Source organism: Orycteropus afer, unplaced genomic scaffold (assembly GCF_000298275.1).
Source record: "Orycteropus afer afer isolate SDZICR_OR568_19922 unplaced genomic scaffold, OryAfe1.0 scaffold00016, whole genome shotgun sequence".
Lineage (NCBI taxonomy): Eukaryota > Metazoa > Chordata > Mammalia > Tubulidentata > Orycteropodidae > Orycteropus > Orycteropus afer.
The window spans coordinates 18,483,154-18,508,082 of record NW_006921603.1 but is presented as its reverse complement, the minus strand read 5'-3'; the positions used below and the strand labels follow the sequence as shown (position 1 = coordinate 18,508,082).

Below are 24,929 nucleotides of genomic sequence, written 5' to 3'. Positions count from 1 at the left end.
TATATATATATATATATACACACACACACACATATATATATATACACACATACACATACATTTATATATACACACACACACCGGATGATGATAAGAGTTATGCAAAACATAAAAAACAGGGATAGGAATGATTGGAAGGCTGGGTTGGGGAGTATTATTTTATATAGATTTTTAGAAAAGACTTCTCTGATTAGGTGACATTTAAGCAATGTGAAAATGTTGACACCAAGAAAAGACAGAGATTGATGAGGGGTGCTACTTAGACTGTGTGAGTACCAGCAAGTAGACCAGTGTAGCCAGCATTGTGTGAGGAGAGGAGTGATAGGAAAGGAGTCAGAGAAGTAGCAGGTGGAGACTCAAAGGGCCTTGTAGGTGCAGCGTATGTATGTTGAGCCATGCTATGAGTAAGATAAATGCTATTGGGAGATTGTGAATAGAGGAGTTGCACAATTGCTCAGACATGTGGCAGCTGTGTGGAGAATACACTGTAAGTAGCAAAGAGTGAAAACAAGATCAGTTAAGAGGTTAATTTAATAATCTAGATACAAGTTAATGGTGACTTGAATCAAAATGATGGCAATGGTGGTGATGAGAAGTAGTTAGATTCTGGATATTCTGGATACATTTTGAAAGTACAGCTGATAGTATTTGCTGATGCATTTGAAATATAGAATATCAGAGAAAAGTAGGAGTCAAGGAACACTCTAAGATTCCTGGCCAGGGCAATTAGAAAAATGGAGTGGCATTTTGTGAGATGGATAAGACTGGGAACAATTTGCATGGAGGGTGAGGGGGATCATTAATTCAGTTTTGGATGTGCTAGGCTTTAACTGTCAAGAAGATTGTTGAATAGGTATGTGGGTCTGGAGTTCATAGGAGAGGTCTGAGCTAGAGATACAGATTTGGGAATCATTACCATACAGATGTTATTTAAAATCATGAGTCTATGGGACATATTAGGCACTCTGGTAGTGTAGTGCCTAAGGCACTTGACTGCTAACCAGAAGTCTGGTGGTTCAAACACACCAGCCACTCCTCAGAGGGAAGGTTGGCAATCTATCTCCATAGTGATACTGCCTCAGAAACCCAGGGAGGGTCGCTATAAGTCAGGTCCGACTCAATGGCACATAACAACAACAACATGGGACATACTTGATCTAGGGCTAGGGAGTGAGTATAGACAAAAAAGACCACACATTCATATTCCTCTGGGAGCATTCTGATGTTTCGAGTTTGGGAAAATCTGAAAGAAGACGCTAAGGAGGCTGAGACAGAATGGCTTCTGAGGAAGGATAGAGATTAGTGTCTGGAAAGTCATGTGAAAGGAGTGTCTCAAGAAAGAGGTAGTACTGTTTGGCAGTTCCTCAAAATGTTAAACTCAAAACTACCATCTGACGCATTCTCAGGTCTAGGTATATACACAGAACTGAAAGCAGGAACACAAACAGAAACTTGTACACCAATGTTCATTGCACCACTATTCACAATGACCAAAAGTGAGAAACAACATGAATCAACAGATGAATGGATAAACAAAATGTGATATATACATACAATGGAATATCACTTAGCCATAAAGAGAAATAAAGTCTTGATATATGTTAAGGCATGAATGAACCTTGAAATACTATGCTAAGTGAAATAAGTCAGTCACAAAAGGAAAATTATTGTATGATCCCATTATATAAAATAGGAAAAACTTATCAGCTGTTACCAGGGCTGGAAGGAGAAAGAAGAGAGAAGCTCTTTCATAGGGAGAAATATGTTTTTGTTGATGGTGATGATAGAATAATTAGGAAAAGGATCGTGGTAGTGGTTGCACAACATGGTAAACATAATGTGAGACAAACATAATCAATGTCAGTGAATCATACATGTAAAAATTGTTGAATTGGCAAATGTTTATATATACATATACATGGATCTCTGGTGGCATAGCACCTAAGGCATTTGACTGCTATCTAGAAGGTTGGTGGTTCAAATCCACCAGCCACTCTGTGGAAGGAAGACTGGGTAATCTACTTCTGTAAAGATTTACCACCTCAGAAACCCAAAGAGGGCTGCTATGAGTTGGAATCAACTTGATGGCTCCTGTAGCATAGTGCCTAAGGCATTTGACTGCTAACCAGAAGGCTTGCGGCTCAAACCCACCAGCCACTCCTCGGAAGGAAGATGGGGAAATCTACTTCGATAGTGATACTGCCTCAGAAACCCAAGGAGGAGTCGCTATGAGTCGGGTCTGACTTGATGGCACATAACAAAAACAAAAACATATATATACATACGTGTGTATATATATGTACGTACATACATACATATTCTGGTGGCACAGTGCCAAAGGCATTTGACTGCTAACCAGAAGTTTGGTGTTTCAAACCCACCAGCTGCTCCACAAAAGGAAGATGGGGCAATCTACTTCCATGAAGATTTATTGCCTTGGAAACCCAATGGGAGTTACTATGAGTCAGAATCTACTGATAGCAGTGGATTTTTTTGGTTTTATATATATATATATATAAGTTTAACCTTTTGAGGAACTTCCAAACAGTACTGCCTCTTTCTTGAGACACTCCTTTCACTTGACTTTCCAGACACTGTATATACACACATACATATACATATATGCACACCAAACCAAAAAAAAAAAAAAAACAACACTGATGTCAAGTCAATCTAGACTCATAACAACCCCTCCTTGGGTTTCTGAGGCAGGATCTTTGGGGTAATAGATTGCCCAGTCTTCCTTCTGAGGAGTGGCTCAGAAGGAGGTAGTGGTTTGAACCCCCAGCGTTCTGGTTAGCAGTCTAATGCCTTAGGCACATACCACCTGGGAAACCCAAGGAGGGGTCACTATGAGTTGGATCCAACTCAATGGCAGTGAGTTTGGTTTGTGTGTGTGTGTTTGTGTGTGTGTATCATATAAAAAACAAACAAAAAAAAAAGAGCGAGGGAGTAATCAACGATATTAAATGCTGCTGATGAACTGAGTTAGATGAAGGTGGAGAATTGATCATTGGATCTGTCACATGGATGTCATTTATAACCTCAGCAAGAATACTCTTAGTTGAGTGATGAGGGGAAAACTTTATTAAAAGGTTTCACAAGAGGATTGGGGGAGAAAATATGTTGACAAAGTATAGGTAATTATTTTGGGGAGTTCTAGCATATAGGGGAGCAGAAATAGAGTAACAGATGGAGGAGAGCATGAGGTCAAAAGAGCTTTCTAAAGAAGGTGATAGCATGTTTGTACAGGGATATAAACAATCTGATAGTGGTAGGAATTACTGATAATGCAGGAGACAGACAGCACAAGTTCAGGAGTAAAGTTCTTGTAGGTGAAAGGGGATAAAATACAATGCACAGTGGAGCTGATGGCCTTAACAGGTGCCCAGCGAGTTGATCTATAGAAGCAGAAGGGAAGGCAGGAAACACGGGCACAGAGCTGGCAGGTGGTAAATGTCAATAAAAGAAAGGCTTGTGAATGAATATAACTACATTCCTGGGACATTTAGCCTATCATCTATATATCATGCCTCCAGGGGATTGGAAAAGACTCTCTAATCCTTCAAAATACTTCCCCTTGCCTCTGCTCTCTAATGTGACAAATTATATGAGTAGATATTAATTCTTCTAGTTTAATGCTTATTTCCCTAAAATGGAAAAAACACATTAAACCCCATGAGTCACTTATGCTTAACTGTGAGTGAATTTGTCAGGTCTTCATTGTGAGAAGGCTTTTAGTAGAGAGATGTGAGAGTAAGCTAACCCTGAATGTTTTCCCATAGGGGATAGGAATTGGGGTTGCAAAGGAGTGGCATGGATAGCACAAAGGAATACCACTGAATCTGTGGACCTTGCCAACACATGAAAGGTGTAACTCCAAATCAGAAGACATGGGAGAAGTCTTGGGTGTACAACTAGGCAGCTTGCTTACCCAGCATCTGTCAGATGACCTCTCTGAGTCTTTGTTTCCTCATTCATAAATGATGATAAGAACTAAAGGATATAAGAAGCATGCAACATAATTGTTCTATTATCATTCTATTTCTTATGAGAAGATGGTCTTTCTCACAATGCTATTTCTTTCTTCTCCCATTGCGAGCATGTTTTCTGCCTGGTCCCAGAAGCAGGCTACCTATATCTGGGTTCTTGCTAGTATACTGGATTCCTAACTATATATATATATATATATATATATATACCATCAAATTGATTCTGACTTATAGCAACCTCTATTGAGTTTCCAACCCTATAAATCTTTATGGAAATAGATTGGTTCATCTTCTTCCCATGGAGCAGCTGGTGGGTTTGAACTGCCAACCTGGTTAGCAGCCAAATGCCTTACTCAAGTATTGATCACTAGTCATTAATTGTGCAAGAAAATAAATCACCATAATAGGGGCAGATCCAAGACTCCATCATTTGGATGAAGAATTAGGACCATTGTTTTGCACACCTTTAGTTTTGTAGGCAGATTGATACCACAGTTTAGCAATGGGAGAGCCATTATATTTTATACTTTTACATTTGTATTTATGCAAATAAATTCAGTTCACATGCCAAACAACTATACAGTCTCATATCCTATATTATATAGTTCCTCGGTGGCAAGGCCCATATTGCTTGTGTCATTCACCAATAAATACTGATTGACAGGAATCAATAAAAATTGAAAATGCAAGCCACACATTAGTGTTAGTTCACTAAGCAATATCCATCTGGTTTTCAGCCACTGAAAAAGGACTAGGATACACAAATGCAGCAATGCTCTAAGAAACACTAAGCACAGACATCTAAACTTTCAGAATATTGTTTGGCAAAAGCACTTTTAGGGTTCACATAAAATATAAACTTCATTAAAACATTTTTAAATTTAGCAATTTTTTTAATACGCTAGATACAAAATTATTTAGAAGACTTTTTTCTCCCTTCTTAATAACTTTGTCATGTTGCTTTGTAGAAAATTAAAACATTCTATAACCATTGCAGTCAATATTCATACCGTAATGCATACTATAAAGTTGATAGAGCAGGTAATTATTAATTCCATTTGACAAAAAAAGCTACCAGAGCCAAATGTATGCATGTGTGCTCACTGTGCATCTGGCATCTGGCTGGCATTAAAACTCAAATTCCTTGAATCCTAAGCAAGTTGTGTGTTTATGAAGATAGCTCCTACATAATATTAAACTCTGAAAATATTTATTAAAATGAAGTAGTTGCTTAATTTAATCTGCAATTGCCAGACGGGTTCCTAAAAATTTTATCTTTAGTAATTTAGACCAAACCAGAGGCTTAACATGATCCTTAGGAAGTCCAAATGTATTTTATTATGTTTTCACTGTCTCACAGTTTTTATTTGAATAGCCATTTTACAGTGTGATAACAATTCATGTAAACATAACACCTTGCCTTAAAGATATAACCTTTTACTGCCTTTAAATTGCTAGGAGAAAAAGCAACTGGATCAATGATAACGTGAGAAGGAAGTGTTTGACAAAAGAGAAGCAGTAACCTTTACTTCTGTTTTCATCCCTAAATTATTCTCAGATACAACCAAGAAATAAAGTGCAATTTGATTTAAATGTTGTAAAGTCATTTGAATAAAGGTTAAATACAACTTTCTCTGCACTGCATATTGTGTACATGAGCTTTCTATTTATTTCTCTGCAGGAAGCATGAAAATGATCTAAAGTCTCCAGGAGGTTGATAAGATCCAGAGAACCATTTAGTCTACTCTCCCTCTCTTCTGTCTCCATACACACTTAAGTGTTCTCGTAAAGCCGACTTTTTAAAAGACACACAGAGCAACAATTGAAGTATTTTATAATATTTTTAAGTAGGATGCTCTTTTATACAACCCAAATGTACCTGCAACATCTAAGCCAGTCACTTCGCTTTGTATTCATTTGTAATAGTTTACCATTACTTTCTGTTGGTACCTTACCTTTCTTCTTCCAGCAAATAGGTCCCAATTTTTGTGTTTTTCAACCATAACTAAAATATGTAAATAGCGTCTATAAATAGCTAATTGAGGCTCCAAAAGGTTAAATGACTACCTCTCCCCAACTGAAAAACAAAAACAAAATATAACAAAAACTGGAAAAACAAAAACAAAAACAAAAAAAACACCAACAGCCACAAAAGTTTTTAACTGTTGGCACCAGGATGTGTGTACATCCTTTGACTCAAGACCCTAAGCTCTTTACCCATTGCCACTCACAAATATTTTTTTTTATATGTATATAAACATGTCACTAGAAAGTTAGATCTTATTAACTGGAGAAAACAACTTTAGAGATATTCTAGTACTTTGAAAAAAAATAATTTGTTATGGCTTTAAGATAAAGTATTATTCTATGAAATTATGTAATATCTAAGTGGTCTAAAAATCATTTATTTAAGACACACAACAGTTGCCCAACAAAAATTTATTTAATAAAACCATGTTGTATGCTGAAATCCACATGATGGCAGTGGGTTAGGTTTAGGTTTTATGTAAAATATCTAATTTATATTATGTTGTTGTTGTTTGTTGTTGTTGTTGTTATGTGCCGTCGAGTCAGACCCGACTCATAGCGACCCCTCCTTGGGTTTCCGAGGCAGTATCACTACGGAAGTAGATTGCCCCATCTTCCTTCTGAGGAGTGGCTGGTGGGTTTGAACCGCCAGCCTTCTGGTTAGCAGTCAAGAGCCTTAGCCACTATGCGACCAGAGCTCCTTATATTATATTATATTATATTATATTATATTATATTATATTGTACAGTATATACAACATACATTTTTTAATGAATTTATAAGCTCTGGATATCTTAGTGAATGAATGTCTGTTGATCAGCTCCTGTTATTTGCTAGGGGTTATCCTAAACCCTGAACACATACTACTTCATTCAGTCTCCTTAATTGCCTAAAGAGAGAAAAGCAGCATTGTTCTAATTTTTCAGATGCAGAAAGAGGATCTAAGATAGGTTAACTAGTTACCCCAAAACCTGCGGCTGATACAAGGTAAAGCTGGTATTTAAATACTGTCTTCTTTCTACTGTACTACCTTGCCTCCTCAAATCCTTCTGTAGTTTTGGTAAATATGAGCATGTTAGAGACACAAACTCTGCTTTCTGAATGAGCTCATTCCTAGCTGAGAGGACTAATAGGTAAGGACAACGATCACAGTTATTATCCCCCTGAAGTTAAATCTTGTATCTGAATTTCAACAGTAAAATCTCAAGAGGATGTCTTGGCCAGTTAAACTACTAGATAAAACATTTGGATACCATAGTTCATTTGTGCTATCTTCCTGGTCCCTCTTCAGGAGATCTAAATAGTCCTGATGGTGAGATCAAAGCTTCTTGTCTAAACTACTGAGGTAGTCATGGCATTAACAAGCCAAAGAAGCACTCTCAGATCCCCTCAGTTGTAATAACCTGAGATTATTAATTTTGTGGAGGAAGATAAAGGAGTAGGGTGGCAAGGATATGTTTTGAGATAAATGAGTCCTTCATGACATTGGAGTTCTTCCAAGGTATTTCGTCACTGAATTCTATATTGGATTTCCATATGTGGCATCCAGAAATAGACAGGCATCTTCTTGTTTTTCTCCACCCTTGTTGCTTTCAAACTTATTGGTAGATATAATCACTTCAAAGTGGTTCTCTTCCTATGTTTTTCACACATGGATGATAATGAATGGCTTTTCAAAATCTATTAGTTAAAGAAGCAAAGTGAGGCTATAATGTTTCTTATTGGGGATATAAGCTAGTCACACTGGGTCTTCTGATAATTAGTGCATTTCAGTACTGTATAGTTTATCTTGGCTCATTAGAATGTGATCATTAGGATGATAGGGCAGGAATGGCATTTATTATTTCTTTATAAACCCATGTGCATCTTGACACTTGCAGATTGGCACATTCTATAAACAGCAATGCTTTTCAAATAATTAAAAGTGATTTCTGCTTTGCCATTTCTGACAATAATGTGCATGTTTCTGTATCGTTGAGAATTAGTGAGATAATTAAATAGCTAGCATCTATTATGAAGGAGTCCTGGTGGCACACTTGTTAAGCACTTGACTGCTAACTGAAAGGTCAATGGTTGGAACCCACTAGCTGTGCAGGAGAAAGATGCGACAATTTGCTTCTATAAAGATTACAGCCTTGAAACTCAATGCGGGCAGTTCTACTGTATCTTATACAGTCACTATGAGTCAGAATCTACAGCAATGAGTTTGATTTTTGGTCCTTAGCACATACAATATAATTTATTTCACCACATATTTTACTAAACATTTTAATATATTATCTCAAGACATAGATAGCTAGCAGGCTAGATAAACATATTTGTTTCTATATATTTTTATTCTGATAGAATATATATAATCCCAAATTTGTCATGTGAACCATTTGTAAGTGTATAATTCAATGGTATTAGTTTCATTCATATCATTGGGCAGCAGTCACCACTATTTGTTCCCAACATTTTTTATCACCCCAAACAGAAACTCTGTACCTATCAAAGAATAACTTCTCATTCTTCCCTCCTCTACTCCAGTAACCACTCATGTACTTTCTGTATTTATGAATTTGCTTATCCTAGATATTTCATGTAAGTGAAACCATACAATATTTGCCGCTTTGCATCTGGCCTGTTTCACTAAGCAGAGTGTGCCCAAAGTTCAACCATGTTGTATATGTGTCAGACTTTTACTCCTTTTTATGACTGAATAATATTCTATTGTATGCACATACCATATTTTATTCTATTCGTCTGTTCACGGACACCTAGACTGTCCTTTTGGCTATTGTGAATAATGTTGCTATAACACTGGCATACAAGCTTCTGTTTGAGGCCCTGTCTTTAATTCTTCTAGGTATATACCTAAGAGTAGAATTTCTGGGTTATATGGTAATTCTATGTTTACCTTTTTGAGAAACCATAAAACTGATTCCCCAGCAGCTGCACCATTTTACATTTTCACCAGCAATTTTCTCCACATGCTCACCAACACTTGTTATTTCTTTTCTTTTATTATAGCCATCCTAGTAGGTGTGAAGTGATATCTCATTTTGGTTTTTATTTCAATTTCCCTAATGACTAATCATGTTGAGCATTTTTTCATGTGCCTGTTGCCCATTTGTGTATCTTCTTTGAAGAAATGTCTATTCAAGTCCTTTGCCCATTATTTAATTGAGCTGTTTGTTAGTTTTTGTTTAGTCGTACAAATTCTTTATGTATTATGGATGTTAAACCCTTATCAAATATATGGTTTCCAGATATTTTCTCTCATTTTTTGAATTGTCTTTTCCTGTTTTTGACAATGTCCTCTAAAGCACTGTTTTTTTTTTGTTCTGTTTTGTTTTATTTTTTAATTTTAATGAAATCCAACATCTCTCTCTCTCTCTCTCTCTCTTTCTTAAGGCTCATGCTTTTGGTGTAATATCTAAGGATCCATTGCCAAATCCAAAGTCATACATATTTGCCCTTAATCTTCCTTTTAAGAGTGTTATAGTTTTAGCTCTTAAATTTAAGACTTTAATGAATTGAATTAATTTTTGCATCTCTGCATTGTTTTGCATGTAGCTGTCCATTTTTCACAGCACTGTTTTTTGAAGAGACTGTTATTTCCCCATTGAATAGTCTTGTCAAAAATCATCCTCATGAAAAATTAATTAGCCATAGATAAGGAGGTTTATTTCTGAGCTTCAATTCTTTTCCATTGATAGATTTGTCTTTTTACAGTATCATACTGTTTTGCTTCTTGTATCTTTGTAGTGAGTTTTGAAATCAGGAATTGTGAGTCTTCCAAATTTGTTTCTCTGTTTTGAAATTATTTTGGCTATTCTAGGCCTCTTGAAAGGCCTCTTGAAAATTTACATAAATTACAGGATGGGTTCTTCCATTTCTGTAAAAAACACTGTTAGATTTTGATAGAGATTGCACTGAATCTGTAGCTCATTTTGAGTGCTATTGTCATCTTAATGATATTAACTCTTTCAGGCCATGATCATGAAGTATCTTTCCATGTCTTTCAGTCTTATTGAATTACTTTCAGCAATGTGTTGTAATTTTTAGTGTATAAGCCTTGCTCTTCCTTGGTTAAATTTCTTCATAAGTATTTTATTCTTTTGATACTGTTGTAAATTGAATTATTTTCTTAGTTTCTTTTATGGATTATTCACTGAAATTATATAGAAATACAGCTTATCATTGTGTGATTATTTTGTATCCTGAAATTTTGCTGGTTCATTTATTAACAGTTTTTTGGGGGGTATTATTTAGGGTTTTCTAGATTTAAGACCATATCATCTACAAATAAAGATAGTTTGACTTCTTTCTTTTCAATATGAATGTATTTTATTTGTTTGTATTGACTAATTCATCTGGCTAGCATTTCCAGTACTATGATGAATGGAAGTGGCAAAATGAGGCATCCTTGTGCAGCTCCTGATCTTAGAGGAATAGCTCTCAGTCTTTCACTATTGAGTATGCTTGATGTGGGTTTTCATATAAGGTCTTTATCTTTTGAGAAGTTTTCTACTAGTCTTTAATTATTGCTTTTTTAATCATAAGAGGGAGTTGAATTTTGTCAGATACTTCTTGCATCAACTGACATGATGATTGTTTTTTTTTCCGCCTTCATTCTATTAATGTGTTTATTATATTGATTGATTTTCTTACACTGAATAACTCTTCAATTCTTGGGATAAATTCCACTTGGTCACAGTAAATATTCCTTTTAATAAGCTAATGAATTCGGTTTGTTAGCATTTTGGTGAGAAATTTTGCATCTATATTCATAAAGGATGTTGGTCTGCAATTTTCTTTTCTTGTAGTGTTTTTATCTGGCTTTGACATCAGGGTAATGCTGGCCTCATAGAATAAACTAGGAAATTATTCCTCTTCTTCAGTTTTTAGGAAGAATTTGAGAAAGATTGTGTTAATTCTTCATTAAGTGTGTAGTAGAATTCCCTAGTGAAGCCCTTTGGTCCTGGACTTTTCTTTCTTGACTTTTATTACTGATTTAATCTCTTTACTTGTTATAGGTCTGTTGAGGTTTTCTGTATATATTTGAGCCCATTTAATTTGTTCATTTCTGAAAATCTGTCCATTTCTTCCAGTTTATCTTATTTGGTAGCATAAAATTGTCATAGTATTTTCTTATATTCCTTTCTATTTTTTTAAGGTTGGTATATGATCCAATTTCATTTTTTATTTTAGTTCTTTGTATCTTCTCTTTTTTTTCTTTGTTAGTCTAGCTAAAAGTTTATCAATTTTATTGATGTTTTCAAATAACCAAATTTTTTTTTTATTTTGCTCATTTTCTCTATTGTTTTTCTGTTATATTCACATATCTTTAATATATGGAGAAAAGTGATAAAGCAAATGTGGCAATATATTAAAAATTGTAAATCTACATAATGTTAATGGGTGCCCATTATGTTATTCTTTCAACTTTTGATTTTTTTGGTAGATTTGACTTTTTAAAACATAAAAGTTAGAACAAGTAAAATAAATCTATTTTCTGCTCATTACTCGCCACCAAACCCCTTATCTTCCAGGGACCTCTCCTTGACCCACAGATACATCTTCCCACTGCATTTATCTTTCTTCCATCTGTGGACATCTTAGATGCATATAATTTTAATGCTTATAAACTATTAGGAAATTTCTGTGACTATCAAGCACAGCTGCACGAAATATGTATTTTCTCTTCATTCATTCATCTCTGAAATTTATGATTTTCAGGCACTTGAAGGTTATGAAATCTGTGAGAACTCTCCAAAGTTCTCTAAGCCTATGGTGTTTTGTTTGGACCCCGCACAACACACAGATCATCATCATCCTATTTTTAAAAGGAATCCCCAAAATGATTCTCAGGACATTGAAGCTCAAAAAAATACAATTTGTAAACAGCTCTCCCTGAAACCACACTAACTCCCACACTTTCATTTCCAATATGCATTATTTTTAAATAAGTCTGAGTTTTAAGGAATGTAGTTAGGAAGAGGAAAGCAAGCTGTCTCTGTCAGAGAGCACTGGGTCACAGGTGTTCTATTTCATAAAAGGCCTTGAGAAGACGTAGCTCTTATTTCCCTCAAAGAGAAAATGCCTTTGTTCTAGCAAGAACCAATCTGAGAAGGTCAACAAATTATTAAGAGAAAAAGAAAAGAAACCCTTAAAGTACACAGTGGGATTCAAACACAACTGTGTCAAATACATTGCTAAGAATGACAGTAATCCTCAACCTCCCAGTTCAGGTAAAACAAGACAGAACCAAGTGAAAATGTGCACCCCTGGTGAAGGCGGTATGCTTTTTCTGGAGTACAAACATTATTAATTCACAATTTCTTCACTCTGCAAGTCACGGGCTCTTACTTTCAAGTTCCCTGGGGAAATCCTATAAAAGGCTCAAATTGCTGTAGCTTCTGATAGTGTTAATTTTTTAAACATTGTATCAGTGGAAAAACAGATAATCAAACATTCTAATGTACTATATGTAAACATTTTAAAGGTGAAACAATGAATTGTACTTCCACTGAGTAAGGTAATGAGAGCTATGAAGAGCTTTCCTGGACTGAAACACCAAATGTGCTGTTTGACACATGAAGAATAATCAAATAAATAATTGTCCAGGGCTACAGTCAAATATTTACTTAACAACACTACAGACTAGGTAGTATGATTTGTACACGGTGGCTTAATTAAACAGGGTACCGTGGAAAACACTTTGCCTCTAGTGAGATATTCTAATTAAACCTATATCTGCAATATCAGGGAACGCAAAACAAGAAGATAGAGTAGTCCTACTTGAAGAAAGGGATCACAGCTACTAAGAGGCAGACGGATGAAGGATGTCCATAGACCCCATCAACTAATCTTGCTCTCCTCCTCCTTTATCTAAGGCAAAAGGAAAATGGCTCTAAGAATAAAGAGTAGAATATGGGAAATTCATTCATTCATTCTTATTTTTTTCAACAAATATTTATTCATTGCCAGCCTTTGTTTAAATACCAGGGATATAGAGAACAACACAAAATCCTTTACCTCTTGCAATTTAGTGGGGATGACAGACATTAAAGAAAATGTAACAAGCTAGTGTATCTATAATCTATTTTCAATTAATGACATATGCTGAAAAGGAAAATAAAATAAAGTTAGGAGCTAAAAAGTAAAAGTGACAAGGATGCCAGGAAAGGCATCTTTAGCAAGTGAGACTTGAGTAGAAGCCTAAGATAGTTCACCATATCCACATTTAGGCATGAGTCTTACGGGCAGAAGAAACACCAAGTGCAAAGCCCAGAGGTGGAATCATGCTTGGTTTGTTGAACAGGGAGGCTAATAAGGCTGGACAGTGGATGAGGTCAGTGGTATCCTGGGATCAAGTCACATAAAGGCCAGTAAAATATGATAAGCACCTAGCACAATGCTGGTGTTCATGACAATGATGGAGAAGGAAGCACTATAAACACCCAAGGAGAAAAATGGAGACAGCAAGAGTGGGAGGAATGGAAAATGAAAAAGAAATGGGATTTCACAAAAAGAGTTTAGTCTTTAATAGGCAGCAGGCAGGCCTGCTAGGTCACTTTCTGGCATGTGTCCTGGAGGTTCTTACAATTACTTTACAAAACAATTTTAGTAGTAAATATTTTTTAAAAATCAATATATTGAAGATTTGAGGCCATTAAAAGACTGGAAAAACAGTACTTACGGACTTGCATTACTGAGAAAATGTGTCCTTATTAAAGCAAAGACTCAGGATATGAGGCAAAGATTTCCACTGGTATTCAATTTAAATTGTGGACTGAGGTAATTCCTCCAAAAAGCCCACCTGAGGTCTGCACATAAAGCATAACCCTGAACATCACTAATAATTTACAACTCAGCTCAAAGGGTTTCTTTGGGATGCATCCATCCTCCCATGCACCTTTGTTAGGAGTGTTTGATGTGTCTGGAGTACTGTTCCAACTAGTACTATGCCTAGTACCACACTGTAGGCAATAAATGAAAGAGACACAAAATTTACATATTTTCTACCAGTTTCCACAAACACTGATTTGTTAAGTCATAAAGAATGTCTATATTATGGGATACACAAAATAATTAGAAGTCATTATCTCTCAAATGCACATTTCTTCCTTTTCTCTTTGCTTCTGTTGTCCTTCTCCTCCAATCCATTCTCCACACTGCCTGCAAAGTATCTTTCCAAAGGCCATTTATGGTAATCCCCTTCTCACAACCTTGCAGTGGCACTCAACAATGACAATGGCATCTCAAGTCTTTTTCCTGACCATTGACCATGGCCCCAATCTACTGTTACAATCTTAGTTCCTATCTTTCCCACGTTGTACCATAGGCTATAGCTCCAGAGAACTATGCTCACTATTCCCCAGGCTCTGAGTCAAGTCTCAACTCAACTTCTACTGCTATGTTACATTGGGCAAATTGCATACATATCCTGTCTATGTTTCATTCTTTTTCTGATAAAATGAAAATAATAATAGTATACACATCATGGGTTTTTTATGAGATTCAATGAGTAAATACATTTAGAACAATATCTGGCAGACTGTAAGTGCTAAATAAATGTGAGCTAGTACTACCATTATTTGCTAATGACACTTCCTTATTATTCTGTTGTTTGCCAAAAAATTGTCATTTCTGTGCACTCTTCTAGAAAACTCCTGTTCATTCTTCAAGACCCACACAAAAATATCATCTCTTCTCTAAACTTTCTCAAATACAGTGGCCTACACTCTAATGTTAGATATTTCTGTACTCACTAGTTAAGTATGCTTCTTCAATAGCATTATTCATTCACTATCAATTATTAATGCATAAGTTTATCTTCTAGCTAGTATATGAGTTCTCTGATGGCAGGTGCTCTATCACTCTCATTTGGTATCTTCTAAGCCCAGAGAAGAGCCTGGTACAGATAGGCTCTCAACAAATGTTTTTGTTCAAATGTCCACTCAATAAAGGCACAGACATTTCTCAAAGAATTTCCTATATTACTAAGAAAGAATTCAAGGCAATCAAAGAATAATATAAGGCACAGATGCACAGTAGGATTCAATTGCATAATATAGGCAAACTTGTTTTACTGAACTTTGCTTTACTGCATTGTAGATACTGCTTTTTCACAAACTGAAGGTTTGTGGCAACCCTGCTTCGAGCAAGTCTATTGGTACCATTTTTCCAACAGCATATGCTTATGCTGTGTCTCTGTGTCACATTTCAGTAATTCTCGTGATATTTCAAACTTTTTTATGATGCTATTGCACACTTACTCCACTACATGTCTGTCAGTTTGTCAAACTGTGGTGGCTTGTGTGTTGCTGTGAAGCTAGAAGCTATGCTACTTGTATTTCAAATACCAGCAGGGTCACCAGTGATGGACAGGTTTCAGCAGAGTTTCCAAACTAAGACAGAGTGAGAAGAAGGATAGGAACACCCACTTCTGAAAAAAATTGGCCATAGAAAACCTTATGATTAATAGTGAAACATTGTCTGGTATATTACTGGACAGGACATTGTTTCATTCTGTTGTACATAGGGTCGTTATGAATGGGAGCCAACTTGATGGTACTTAACAATAACAACATTGCACACTTTATAGACTACAGAATAGTGTAAACATAACTTTTATATGCACTGGGAAACCAAAAACTTCCTGTGACTCACTTTTTAGCCATATTGGCTTTATTGTGGTGGTCTGGAACTGAACCTGCAGTATCTCCGAGGTGTGCCTATATATGTGTGTGCCTAAAGTTCAGAGGGGAGCTCTGGTAGTGTAGTGCCTAAAGCATTTGACTGCTAACCAGAAGGCTGGCAATTCAAACCCACCAGCCACTCCTTGGATAGAAGATTGGGCAATCTACTTATGTAGAGATACCACCTCGGAAACCTAAGGAGGGGTCACTATGAGTCAGATCCAACTTGATGGCAGAGAGCTATTTATTTATTCATTTATTTAAGTTCAGAGAAAGGTCAAGCATATACTATATTTATTGGTTTCTTTTTGTTTTGTTTTTAGTAATATTTCATTGTGTTTCAGGTAAAAGTTTACATAGCAGTTTAAGTTCCCCTTTAACAATTTTATTCAAATTGCTCCATGCCATTGGTTACAAGTTTTGCTATGTGTCAGCATTCTCATTATTTCCATTCTGTTTGTTCTGTTTCCATTGATCCAGCTTCCCTTCCCCTCTTTGTCTTCTCACCTTTGCTTTTGGATAAATGTTGACCATTTAGTCTCATATAGTTCACTGTTTAAGGGAGTACATTACTCACAGATTATTCTGTTTATTTTATAACCCAGTCTATTATTTGACTGAAAGATGATCTGTAGAAATAGCTCTAATTCCATGTTCAGTTTTCTTAGGGCAATAGTCTTGGAAGTTCCTCTAGTCTCTATTGGTCCAGTAAGTTTAGATTTTTTTAGAAATTTGAAGTTTGTTCTACATTCTTCTTCCATTCTATTCAGGACCTTCTATTATGTCCCTAGTCAGGACGGTTGGTAATGATAGCTGAGCACCATCTAGTACTTCTGGTCTCAAGTTAGGAGAGGCTGTGGTTCATGTGGGCTATCAGTTTTGTAGATTAGTTTCTTCTTTGAGCCATTCATTGCCTTCATTCTCTTTTGCTCCATATAAGCAGAGACCAATGGTCGTTCATTGGTTTCTTTCACTCTTCTCCAGCTATTCCAGGTTTGTCTTGTAAAATATAAGTTCTTTGGAGTGAAAGCATGTATTTTCATATTCCAATATTGGGCACAAGAGTATTCATTAATGAACCTATGTTAAAACAAAAGAGTTCCAAGCTATAAACTCACTGCTGTCGAGTCTGTTAGATACATAGTGACTCCTCCTTGGGTTTCCAAGGCTGTATCACTGCAGAAGTAGATTGCCCAATCTTCCTTCTGAGGAGTGGCTGGTGCGTTTGAACCACCAGCCTCTAGTTAGCAGTCAAATACCTTAGGCACTACACCACCAGAGTTCCTTTTGCAAGCTATGGGTTGTACTAAGTATCTTTGGGAAAAGGGAGAAATACTTCACACACACACACTCACACACAAGTCCTTGCTGGCAGTTCAAAGCCACCAGCCACTCCTCAGAAGGAAGGTTGGGCAATCTACTTTCGTAGTGACACCGCCTAGGAAACCAAAAGAAGGGTCGCTATGAGTAGGGTCCAACTGGACAGCAGTGTGTGTGTGTTTTTTTTTTTTTTTTTTTTTGGTTTAATTGCTAATGAGGAATTCTGGTGGTGGAGTAACTAAGGCATTTGACTGCTAAACAGAAGGCTGGCAGCTCACAGCCACTAGTCACTCCTCAGAAGGACTGTTGGGCAATCTACTTCTGTAGTGATACCACCTCGAAAACCCAAGGAAGGGTCTCTCTGTGTCAGATCTGACTCCCTGGCCAGGAGTTTTTTTTTTTTTTTTTTTTTACTTGTTAATTAAGAGAGTATTGTTCCTGTGCAAGCATGGACAATGAGATGGAGAGCAGAGTTCATCAACTTATTTGCTTTACAGGAAGGTGTAGAGAAGTATACTCAGGATGTATCCAAGACCACCAGCAGAAGCCTTCTTCAGAGAATATTGTGCCTCTGAAGCTGGAGGGGGAGCTCCAGTAGCATAGTGCTAAGGCACCTGACTGCTAACCAGAAGGCTGTTGGTTCAAACCCACCAGCCGCTCCTCGGAAGGAAGATGGGGCAATCTACTTCCATAGTGATACTGCCTCAGAAACCCAAGGAGGGGTCTCTATGAGTCAGGTCCAACTCGACAGCACACAACAACAACAACGAAGCTGGAGGAGAACTAATAGTTAAAGTCAGAATAGTAGTACAAGGGGGAGAAGACTGAAAAAGGGGACATTGTATGACAAGAGCCAGTCAAAAATAGGCAGGCCATATAAACCAAGTAGGATAACCTTATGCATCGAGAGTTTTCACCTCTGATTAGTGTTATTAACAATGTGCTGACCCAAGAACTCTGGAAACAGTTTTCCTAGTCCACTCTGTACAAGCAGACCCTCCGTGGCAATGCTGAACATTCTATCAACACTTGGCAATGTATGGCATGGTTTTATCTATATTTTTTCATATCCCCCAACAATAAGTAGGGGTCCATTTTGTGTTCCAGATCTCAAAGAACAGTTTGGGACAATGGTTCAGATTCAAAATAACCATTAATGAAGTAGAAATATTTGCAAAAATTCAAGCAATTCAGAATACTTTTATCTGCAACATATTATAGTGAAAGGAACATAAATTGGAGTACTATCATATTCCAAATAAGATTTAAATTCGATAGTGTATGTGAATATTCCCAGTGGTGAACTTAAAGCATAGTAGGTATTGAAGTATATGTGGTTGAATCACTTTTTTTTTCCATTTTTCCTCACAGCAATGCTCAGTTATATGTCTTGAGTGGGTATTAATAATAATAATAAAAACCTGGGACAAGTTAATAATGATCTTCAGATTGTTGCAAATTCCTATAAGTCTTTTCTCAATATCCACTGCGGAGAAAAACAAAGTACATACTTTCCTGTATAAAATATATACATTAATCATAGCAAGAATTTTCCAGTACCTGGACTATGAATTATTGAAATTGTGTTTTAAGTGAGGTTGTTTAACTCTATTTTTTTCTAGAGTCTTAAAAATAGAGAAGATTCCCATATGTCAAGGAAGAGAAACCCTGGTCCTACTCATGGGTAAAAGGAAGCAATGACATAATCACTCAAATTCCTGCCATATTAAAGATTGTATAAATACTCTAATTAGTAACAACACATTGAATATCTGCTTTTCTTCAGATATTTTTAAAATAATTTCAAAGTCAGAAGCTCATGAGTATTTCTTAAATCTTCAGACCCCAACATTTATGCCACACTTAGTTACTTGGGTTTTCAAAACCAGAACTGTATGTTTATCTGTCCAAAATATGAATCTACAAATAACTTAAGATAAAAAAAAAAAATCAGTGGGTTTAGGTATAAACTGCATCCTCTGCATTGTCTAGCTTCATCATGAAAATCACTTTAATTTCAACGCTGGAATGAAAACAATCCAATCTTCTTAAAAGAAGTTTACTGTCTACTGTAAAGTAATAACATGTTTTTAGAGACATCTAAGTACATATTTTGGAATTTCTAACTTAAATGCATGCTTGGAAAATACCAATCATTGATCATGAGAGGCTGGTTACATTTCATCATGACGAAGAAGCAAAAACACAAAATAAAGTACTATGTTCTTATTTCCTCATGTAACTATTTCATATGACATTTGAAAAATGAAGCATGTAATTTTTAAGATTTGCAAAAAGGCATTCAAATGCATAAGATATATGTCTATTTGCAAAAAGAGTAAATAATTTTACTTCATTAAAATAAATTTGAAAAATGCTGACCTTATATTTAGAAGAAAAAAAAAAGGAATTCATGTAAATGTAGACTTAATAAAGAGTAAAAAACAGACTGTGATAAAGCTTTCCCAAGAAACATAAGAAGGGGAGTATGTGAGTTGGGAGAGAAACAGGGTGAAAATGAATCATAGTCATAACTAAAGTTATTTTATGAATTTGATGATTAATGGATTATTTAAATCTATATTATGGTAATTATATGAAAGTCATGTGTTTTCATTTTGGCAATTTGTGGAAAATTTTGTTTTAACTCAACTAGAAGATGATTGTATTAGCATAAATTACCTTAAATGCCATTTAATTGTTCTTTTTGCAACCTGCTGTAAGAAAATTTGTATAATACATGAGTGAAACTTGTTCTTTGATCGAATCATTTTAAAATATGGGTATCTTGAAAGAAAAACATTCATAGGTGGATGTTCCTAGTACATTCAATATCTGTTCTAAGTAAAAGAAAGGTCACATTAATATATTCAAGAATCAAATTTGTACATCAGTGAAAATATTACTATGGTTTAAGTGGATTTACAATATCTGAAAATGAGCTTACTGAAATTAAATGTCCCTATGGTTAATAAACTGATTTAATATATGCATTAGTTAATTAATTCTATAGTTTCAATATGTATTCCTTTCATGAGAACTAATTAACAACTTATCTATATCTTCCCCTACTTAGTTATGCTACTTGGCAAAATACATGAAAATATGCACATATTGGGGATGGAGTAAAGCACAAGAAAGAGAACTTGAAATGGGTACATGCTTATATATAAACATTCTCCTTCTACAAATGCCACCATTGGTAGGTTTTAAAAAAGTGAATCACATGCTTTATACATTGTACAAGCAGCAGATTAAAAGTAAATATCAAGATTCAATTTATGAAGAAGATACTCCAAAAATTCTCCAACATAGCAATTATATGCACAGCCATGCAGTGTGAGAGAACAAGAACAATCACATCACATTTAACCAAGTGAAATATGTGTTGGCTAAACATGTAGCTCCATCAAAGGTCAACTACATCTGCTTAAGGGGTAGCTTTGATTTGCCAAGCCACTGTGCAGTAGATGAGACAGACAGTCACTTCTGACAAGTAGAAAATAGAATTCAAGTAAAAATGAATTTTCAAAGGCCAGTTAGCCTCAATTTATGATGTAAGTTGCTCCTCTGGTATGTAGTAACACAAGTCACTGGATTAGAACAGTCTTTAAGATCTATCAGTCCTCTTTATTGCTATGGTTCCTATTAAATACACTCTATAGGTATAGATACCCAATTTTGGAGGGCATCTTGATCTGAAAGAAAATAGCTCCTTCCAAGAAACTTGAATACCTGGTAATCTAACTTTTACAGCTAAAGTTTATTTCATTTCTATTGTGCTTTTCTTTACATTTTATTATTATGCTGGCTTAAGGAGGCTACCCTATTGTATGTGCACTCCTTGTACACATATATATGAAAGGTGGTGTGTGGAGTGCAATTTTAAAGAGGATTTTTGAATTTATTTACTTGGCATTCCTAAAATGTCTATGAATTTTAAGTCTTATTTTTAAACAAAAAGCTCTTAAAGATAGCAACAATTTGAAGTCATAAACAAAAGTAGTTAACTATGCAATTTTAGGAGTGGGCACTGAACTTAATTCTTTCTTTCTCTAAGTTACCATTGTAAAGATAGAAGTCAATAACTCACTGGTTTATACACTATAAACATAGGAGTGCAATACATTAAGTTAACCTTATATGTTGTCTTATGGAATAAAGTAGAACTAAGATGAAACATTGCATTCTTTTACCAAAACATACTTTAAAAAAAAAAAAAATCATAAGCAACAAACAAGTCATCTATTACTTCAACAGAGATTAAACAAAACTCTGACTTTTAAAAATTCTTTTTGTTATTCAATATAACTAAAATTAGCTGTGTATTTTTTTATAAGCAGTAATTTTAAAGACTTGATACAGTCAGAGGCTTATTTTAGCTGGAAACATCTTGTAGCACAGTGAGCATTTAGCAGACAGTGCATTATGTTTTCTTCAGCTGACCATTCACTTCACACTTGTGGTATGTGTTATGAACAAGACTTAAATTTTCTATTTTCTACATTGCTGCTGCTAATGCAATAATCTGAAAAGCACTGTAGATAGTTCCAAGTCCCATCTTACCATGTATGAGCCACAGTGAAGCGCCGACGCTGCCGAATGCTTTTATTCACTAGCAACTTTCTGAAAAAGCATGGTGAGTTCCTGGGCGAACTGCGTGGAGAAATTTTAGGAGATGTAGGTCTGTTTCCCTGTAGTCTCGGAAGCTCAAGTTCTAAGTGCATTTGCTCCTTGAAAGTCTTTATGCAAACCTCAGGTTCAGAAGCAGTAAGTCCCTTTGAAGAATCTTTTGCTGTCATGTCTTGTATGGAGTGCTAGCTTTCACCATCCGAAACAAAATCCTCAAACATAGCAGAGGCACGGCTTCAGGTTAGAAGGCTGGTTAAGTCTGCAAACTCTTTGCAGTTTAATTTGGGAAGCTGCGGCTCCAATGTATGAGCTGCTTAGAGCAAGCGCAGCATACTGGAAGAATGGCAAGTCAGGACTGTCACAAGGAGCTTTATCAGCCTGGCTTTGCCTCTGAAAATGTGCCAAAGTGCTTCCTATGTCAGTAGCCTCCTTGTGGATGAGGTTTGTCTGCAAGCTACACACTGACACTCACTGAATTCATTCAGCTGAATATATCAACTCATGAAATATTCATAAAGGCTTCTGATAAATATTTCACATGTATTAAAAAAAATCTTATCAAATAAGTTGCATTCACTAATGGATAGTAAGCAAAACCTAGTCACTTAGGTACTGGTTTTGTTTGAACAAAGAGCAGCACCGGAATCCATCCAGCATGTGTAATGTTTAAAGTCTTCATTCAGAATTATCTTGCTCTGTAAATGCACACAACAGTAACTCCACCCACCAAATGCTTATTGGCCCAGGATTATTTAAGCAACTGCACTCTGTTTCCCCCTTAACAGCACCCTCCATTGCACAGATTTTCATAAAATTTGTGAGGCTCCTGTCCCCAACACAGTGAAAACTAATTAAATCAGGGATTGTCCAAAAGCCTAGCTAAAACAGCCTTCCAAATTCCATTTCTCAATAAAAGGGCTGATTTGCTGAAGTTTTTTCTGTTTCTTTTTTTTTTCTCCTTCCTTCTCCAGAAGATCCAAAGCAGCATCAATATAAAAAATGTCAGCTAACAGGAAAACATTGGACTTGGTTCATTCCCCCGAGGAATTTAAAGCCTAATCTTTATTCCAATAAGCATTACCCTCATTCTTTCTGTTTAAGCTCATTGTTCACGGGTTGCCCAGAGCAGCCACTCCATGTTAGATGCAAAGTCACTTCTGACAGCCAAAGCTACCCCAAACTGAATTGGGTAACATCAGGGGAAAATTGTTTCTTCCAGTTAGAGGGCGGAGTCCAAAGTCAAGCAGTATGCATGTGTTTGGGGGTGTGCTGGTAAGTGTACAAGAAACTGTGTCTGGGGAGAGGGAAGGCTTTGTTCACAAGCACATGCAAGTGGGATATATGGGCAAGGGAGTCCAAGAATTATCTTAAAGCCCAAAAGCAGATAGTTGTAAACTGACATTTCATCTACATATATACTGGAATGTAGCTTCTATACTTTAAAAGTCACACCAAAGTTAAAAAAAAGAAGAAGAATATTGTTGTGCTTGAAGTTTTTGGATGTTTTGAAAAGTCTGTACCAACAATGATTGCAAGTGGGACCAGCCTGATCTCACACAAATTTGACACAGCAGAACCAGGGATAATCAGTGAGAGTGGCAAAAAAAGGATGATTCACAGTAAGACTTCAGTGAAAAGGTACAAATTTATGATTTTCTATAGGGTAAAATCATTCCTATATGTCATATGTTCTGGCTAAAAATGTGCTAAATACTGAAAGGGCTAAATGAGAGCAGACATGTGGTAACCTGCCTATAGGAGCAAGTAGATCCTACACCAGCCCTTGTGGGAGGAGGTTCAAACATACTGTTGCTGTTGTTGTTGTGTTTGCCATTGAGTCGGATCTGACTCATAGCGACCCCTCCTTGGGTTTCTGAGGCGGTATCACTACAGAAGTAGATTGTCCAACCTTCCTTCTGAGGAGTGGCTGGTGGGATTGAACCGCCAGCCTTCTGGTTAGCAGTCAAATGCCTTACGCATTGTTGTTGTTTGTATGTGCTGTTGAGTCAGCCTTGACTCATAACGACCCCTCCTTGGGTTTCTGAGGCGGTATCACTATGGAAGTAGATTGCCCAACTTTCCTTCTGAGGAGTGGCTGGTGGGTTTGAACCACCAGCCTTCTGGTTAGCAGTCAAATGCCTTAGACACTACACCACCAGAACTCCCTCAAACATACTAGGAAGGATTTAAACTACAGGTTTACAGGAACTACCCTGGAAATTATATCAATATTTCAATATTAACTATATATATATATTAAAAACAAGATCAAAAGCATGGGATTCTAAAGTTAGAGGGAATCCTCATAAGCACATTATTCAGCTCATTTCAAAGACTGGAAGCAGATCTAGAAAAATTAAGTGACTTGCCCAAAGTCATACTAGTAGCTGATGTTAGAAAACCCAGGTTTTCTGGTTCCCAGTTGAGTGTTGTTCCATGATATGATACCCATTAACCTGTTGCCATTGAGTCAATTTTAACTCATAGTGATCCTTACGGGCATAGTAGAACTTCTCCATAGGGTTTCCAAGACTACAATCTTTACAGAAGACTGCCACATCTTTCTCCCATGGAGAAGCTGGTGAGTTTAAACACAAAGCTTTTGGTTAGTAGTTGAGCACTTAACTACTGAGCCACCAGAGCTCCTTATGATACAATACAGAGAGGTCAGAAATGTAATTTTTGTCCAACTAGGCCCTGGTGCATCCTTTTTTATTGGAAAATGTTTAAATTGCCCTATAGGAGCTCTGGTAGCGTAGTGATTAAGGCACTTGACTGCTAACCAGAAGGCTGGCGGTTCAAACCCACCAGCCACTCCTTGGAAGGAAGATGGGGCAATCTCCTTCCATAGTGATACCACCTCAGAAATCCAAGGAGGGGTCGCTATGAGTAGGGTCAGACTCAACGGCACACAACAACAACAACATATGAGAAGATGGTTAAGCAAATAGTCATATCATTATGTTATTGTTGTTATATGCCGTCGAGTCGGCCCCAACTCATAGCGACCCCTCCTTGGGTTTCCAAGGCAGTATCACTACGGAAGTAGGATTGCCCAACCTTCCTTCCGAGGAGTGGCTGGTGGGTTTGAACCGCCAGCCGTCTGGTTAGCAGTCAAGTGCCTTAGGCACTATGCTACCAGAGCTCCTCATATCATTATAGGATATGCTTATCATATCATGGGGAGCTCTGGTTACGCAGTGCCTAAGGCACTTGCCTGCTAACCAGAAGGCTGGCTGTTCAAATCCACCAACCACTCTGTGGGAG

At 36.5% G+C, this 24,929-nt stretch overlaps 1 protein-coding gene across 1 annotated transcript in view; it reads right to left on the bottom strand.

Moving 5' to 3' along the window:
* Window positions 1–21,832, bottom strand: part of PDE4B (phosphodiesterase 4B) — a 674,506-nt gene extending 652,674 nt beyond the window's left edge. The window contains exon 1 of the mRNA XM_007959243.2: window positions 21,597–21,832. Coding sequence (XP_007957434.1) covers window positions 21,597–21,832 — 236 coding nt within the window. The remainder of the gene's footprint in view (window positions 1–21,596) is intronic.
* Between the last annotated feature and the right edge of the window lie 3,097 nt (window positions 21,833–24,929).